Below are 5,813 nucleotides of genomic sequence, written 5' to 3'. Positions count from 1 at the left end.
ACATCAATCACAATAAACATAAAAACCAAAAAAGGAATAAGCTAGAAGCAAAAGCTTACTTTTTGCCTATCCTTTTCAACTAATACACTGCTTACATCAACTTAAATGTGTACAGCATCAAGCATTCACACCATAATAACAAATCAAAAAATCAAAAAAATCAACAACAAAAACATCTACCATCTCAATTCAATATTTCTGAATAATTTAAACTTAAAGTACTCTTCTTTTTTTTTTTTTTTTTTTTTTAACTTTGCCAAAGGAGTGGATAACTTAAGTGCATCATAAGGTCCATTCCATAATTTCACACCCACAATCCCAGTTCATCTAAACTTCACATCTGCCCTCACTTAAATCCACTCACATACGAAAGTCTCTGAAATTCGAATTACTCTCTCTTAATTCCAAGAAACCACGACTGGTCTTTGAGACAATACTCTTTTTATCCTTCATGTTCCATATACCTATTTAGAAAGAATTCTTTATACCTCTTTTTAAATATATTTATGTTTGTACTTTCCTGTATCTCCTGTTCTAGATTATTCCACAAAGTCACTCCACAGCTTGTTATGCACATACTTTTCATTATTGTTCTTACTTTGTTTTTTTTTTTTTAATTTAGCTCTCCCTTTAGATTGTAGCCTGCTTCTCTTTCAGTGAACATTCCCCGAATATTTTTTGGCAGTAGATTATTTCATTATTTCGTAGATTATTATCATGCAGTCTAATCAGCATCTTGATATGCCACACTTGTGAGGTGGATGGATTATCTCAGCAAGGGACAAAGGAGAAGTGCTCACTAACACAAATTTAGACAAATTTATGAATAATATTTGAGAGAAATAGGCCTTTTGTGTACATAGAAAAAGCTTTAGTTCAATTTAGTTCAGCTCATGAAAAATGGGAGCAAAAATAAAAGTGTTGCATTTATATTTTTGTTCAGTGTATATCAAACCATGACTCTCAGAGGTCCATCAGCTACGGGGATCAGTCAAACTACTCCATTCAGTTCATATCAAATCTGGCCTGTTCTCCTTGCGTTTCACCCTCTGTCTCCTTCTTTCCCCCTCCCTCCCTCTATCAGCAGAACACATTTCTCTGCGGTGGACTGAAAGCAAATCAATCAATCATCCCCTTCCCATCCAATCTGACTCTCTCTCACTTGATTTTTATCTATGTTTCTCTCTATGTGAATGTGTGTGTGTGTGTGTTTCGGTCTTGTCTCTTTGTGTGGCTCTCTTGTCCGGTCCAGCAGATGGGGGATCAGTCAAACCCAGTGGGAAGTGAACAGCATGTTAACAGAGCCCAGAGTATCCGTGGGAATCATGGTCAGGGATGGGAGAGCCTGTTGAGGCTAAGTGAGCCTGCCACTGACAGCTAAAGGGAGGCAAGGCCTGCTGATTTACCTCGGTCAGAGCACCTCACACCTGGGGTTGCTGATGATTTTTGAGGGCACTTGAGGCTAAAAGAAAAAAAAAAAAAAAAAAAAGAAGAGGAGCAGGGAGTCCGACGGTTCATTAAAGTGTGATCACTGTCCGTGCTTTCATAAAAACTTGTACTGAGTTTTTCTTCTAAAACTGATGATACTATAAGAAAGACTGTGCCCAGAGGAGTCCAACCTTTGAGGATTACAATCTTCTGCCAAAGAAAAAAGCAAAGTGAACTGATATCGAGTCAACCTCAGTCTGTATGTTAACAGTATAGAGTTCTTTTCTGAAATAAACTGGAGAGATAAATGCTAAACATTATCACGTGATCTCAAAACAGTCATTCTGGGATTGCTGGTGGAAAAAGTTTTGATAATTAAATGTTTTTAACTTGCTTGCAAAATATGTTGCAATTACGCAGTGCAGTAGAAAACAACTTCTTTGGAGCACAACCATGTAAACAACCACTCATTTATTATTTAACCTAGAGACATGCTTCATCGCACATGAAGATGCTTGAAGGTAACACATGATATTGAAAGCTACTCTTTTAGTAACTTTTCTTTTGATAGTTTGCTAAAAGAGCAAGGTTGTTGTTTACGGTGACACGGCACTGCAGTTTCTTTCTCCTCTGTGTGGTGCAAAACTTTGGACCTCAGCTAGCTTTACTGATGAAATGCCTTCCAGTGAACATTAATGAGCAATTTTCTGATAATACAAACCTATTACCCTGGCAGCCAACAAAATACAGCAGTTCACTCTGCAAATATAGTCACTGTTGCATTGTCATGTACAACCCACTCTCTCTGGTGAAATTATACCTCTGAAAAGGTGAAAACTACACCATCAAACATAGTCTATACTTTCTCATGTTGTTGGTTCATACATTTGTGTTCCTGTGAGTGTAATGCATCAGTTAGTCTATCAACATTTTTACAACAAACCAAGAACAAGCAGTGAAAACTTTGTCATCTATATTGTACTTCATAAAATGTGGTGATTTTTTTTTTTTTTTTTTGGATGCATTTGTGGTTTACATAGCGTGGAGTTGTATTTTGTCACAAATCACTGCTCGGTGCTTCAGCTTCTCCTGGTTTTAGTGAGGCTCTTTTTCCCACCCACACAGTCTTATCAGTTCTGCTGGAGACAGTAATCAAACCACATACGGTAAAGTAAGGACGAGCAGTTTTGTAGTTTTTATTGCAGGTCCAGACTTGCTGAAACTCTGACAATAACATATTTTAAGGCCACCTGACATGACAGATGAGACCGTCCACCCTGTAGGATATTGCCATTTTTCTGCAGTGCCTCCTTTTCGTCCAGTTCTCTCATAGCCTGCTTGAATCTTATGAATACTGGAAGAGTGGCACCCTTTTAAAGTTTGCTCACTTTTAACACTTGTCTTGACAGTACATTTTTGTTGCACCTTTTTTTCCCCTGCAGACAGCACAGTTTGAATTGGCGCTGGTGTTGTGACAGGGACACATTTATCATGTAATAAAGTGATGCAAGCTGTTACAAAATGCCAAAATGAAACTCAGCGACTATGAGTCTTGTACAGTAGTGAAGAGTTATTGTAGCTATTTCAGGGTTGTTTCTTTGGCTTCTCTGCCAATGATGTCCTGTTAGAGACACAAATGATTAACTCCTGCTGGTACCAGCCCCCTCTGTCTGCAAGAGAGAGAGGCTCAGAGGGAGAATTCACACCGTATGGCGAAAAGGAAGCTGCGTTTTGAGCACCTCTAAAAGTGATTCATAAAATCTCATTATTTTCTTTGTGCTGTGTGTTTGGATATGCTCGTCCCATATAGCTTTATTGGTCTCCAAGGTAATCATTTCTTATGAGCTTAATACTCATATATAAACATACTGTCTGTTCTTTTATATATTCAGAAACCTTCAGTAAAAGGTGATGTTCTTCATGATGAGATTTTTAAAATTATATTATAAAGCATATAAAACACAAGAGACAAGACAAAAAGAAAATCTGCCAATAGATTTTGATACTTTTTTCTTTAATCTATTTGAACCAGATAAGAACATAATACATTTGAAATCGTGCATCTGTAAGTTATTTTACAGTACTTTACTGCCACCTATTGTTGCAGGGTGTAACAACATCTAAAGCGAGAGACCATCCATCCATCCATCTCCATTTTCATCACATCAGGTCTCTGGTACATGCCTTTTGTAACACAGTAAAATAAAATGACCCACCATCTCTGGTAGGATTAAAAAAATCATGTAAAATTACAAAACAAAAATTATCACAGTAAACTCATCTTAAATACTAGTTTTGTGATCTGTGCTCTTCCATTCATATCTTGAAGGATTTCACTGCTGCAAAATCAGATCATACAGCCATGACTTAGATTTAGAAGAATTAGCCAGGTTATTTATCCAAGTACATCATAAACGCAAACTTTATAGACAGTATCTTACTATAGCTCACTCTTCTGGTCTGAAATGATTAAACCGTCTCATGCACATTTTTTAATCTACTCTTACAGACCAGTAAATGTAGATCCACAACAACTTTTAGATCTAAAACTGGTCAAAATTTAGAATGTTGTTGGCCTCAGACCAAGCAGGGTGCTGAGCCCCATCCATCTCTGAAGCAACTTGGTTGCCACTTTCCAATGTATGATTGCCCCCACCAATAGTAGCTGTGCAATCGGGGCAGCGTCGGCTCTCCATTGCCCCTCCACAGTCTCCGATAACATAAATATGGCCATTGGGACATTTGTGCCAGTGTCCAGGTCTCATATTCATTGCTGAGACAATCATCTTCCTCTCTTCCTCACTGATCCCCAAACCTGTGAGTGGGATCTTCTTTTCAGCTCTTGCATGCTTTCTTTCACTCTGTCTTCATCTTGCTCGGTGAACTGCCCACACTTTTCTAAAACCTCTTTTACTCTTTGTACCTCAGATTGAATGCTGCCACTTTGTCCTGTTTGGCTTGCTTTATGGCAGTGGGCATTAAATTCAGCGAGGATGGTGAGTTTTCGCAGTTCCCTCTGCAAATCAAAGACCTGCTGCTCTGTATATTTTTGGTGCTTGTTTCTCAGCCAGTACACAAACTCCTGAATGCTGTCCATAAACTTAAAGCCTTGTGAGTGTGACATGTTTTTCCTTTTAACCACGAGTAGTTTTGCCAGTCTAGTTAAAAAGTCCATCTTGTTTTCAAGAACCGACAGATCATTTGCTGTCAGACAGGAGTCTTTCAGTTCCTTTTTAATGTCCCAATATTCCTGTGGCATTTCATCCATGTGAGTGTTTTCCTTCCACTGTTTCTGAAGGGCCTTTTTGTACATTTCAGTATTTGCTTGAGGCCCGTTTATTTTCTCCTTCACCATTTCTATCTCAGCTAGACAGCGGTTGATGTGAGATCCATAACGCAGATTCTTGCGGATTGGAGTTCGACACTTCGGACATTCCTTAAGTTTTATTGCCACTTCCACTCCTTCATGTGCCTGCTGGTTTTCATCCATTCCCATGTATCTATCCATGGCTGTGGATTCAATGATGTGTCCACAGTCTTTTAGCTCTATGAAGTAAGCCTCAGGGTCGTCCTCGGTTCCAAAGAAAATCTCTGTGACCTCTTCACGATTACAGATGCGACATTTGCTTGGGCATTTGTCTCCACACAGACCTATGCATGGGTGGCCACATTCCAGGAGCTTGGCACAAGGTTCGGTGCATGGCGGACGATCACATGGCTCATGGCAAAGCTTACTGCAGCTTTGGTGAGGACACTGCCAAGTACAGGGCTCAATGCACGGAGCACAGGGCTGTCCACATGGCTTGCCACACTTGCTGTGGACGCAGCGGTTCTCACATGGTTGCTGACAGGGGGGGCAATCACGAGTGCAAGGCTGTCTGCACTTATGAGAGCAGATAAGAAGGCGCTCACACCGGTGAGAACAGGCGGAATGAAAACGTCCCTGGTAACACTTGGCACAATTACCTTTGCAGGTATGGCCACATTTTAACTGAAGCTTACACGGGGTCCTACATTTAGGCTCCATCATCAGTGTTTTGTAAAAGCAGCAATCATCCTGACTGTGGCCGCACTTCAGGTCTAAGGTGACCTTTACTTTGCACTCAATGGTGCAAGGACTGCCACAGAGTGAATCGCATGGATGTCCACACTGGAGTGTTTTCTGGCAAGGTTCACGGCATGCAAATGTCTCAGGATCTTGGTGGCAAGGAACCATCTGTTTGTGTTGACACTGGGGAATCGTCTTTTCAACCATCACTGGACATTTCTTTGGACAAGTGAAATGGCACACAAGAGTACAACGGTGTCCCATTTCACACAGGATCTTCTGACACTTCTTTCCACACTTGTATTTCTTGTGTTCAACGTCATAAGGGTGGCACACA

At 40.1% G+C, this 5,813-nt stretch overlaps 1 protein-coding gene across 1 annotated transcript in view; it reads right to left on the bottom strand.

Annotated features, from left to right (window-relative positions):
* Positions 1-3,425: 3,425 nt before the first annotated feature.
* znfx1 (zinc finger, NFX1-type containing 1) overlaps positions 3,426-5,813 on the bottom strand; it is a 21,910-nt gene continuing 19,522 nt past the window's right edge. Inside the window, 2 exon segments of the mRNA XM_030133935.1 lie at positions 3,426-4,261; positions 4,264-5,813. The exon segment at positions 4,264-5,813 is cut by the window's right edge and continues 599 nt beyond it. Coding sequence (XP_029989795.1) covers positions 3,972-4,261; positions 4,264-5,813 — 1,840 coding nt within the window. The 3' untranslated portion in view covers positions 3,426-3,971.

This window comes from Sphaeramia orbicularis, chromosome 5 (genome assembly GCF_902148855.1).
Source record: "Sphaeramia orbicularis chromosome 5, fSphaOr1.1, whole genome shotgun sequence".
NCBI classification, from domain to species: Eukaryota; Metazoa; Chordata; class Actinopteri; order Kurtiformes; family Apogonidae; genus Sphaeramia; species Sphaeramia orbicularis.
The sequence above is the reverse complement of the archived record's forward strand: the minus strand, read 5'-3'. Positions and strand labels throughout refer to the sequence as shown.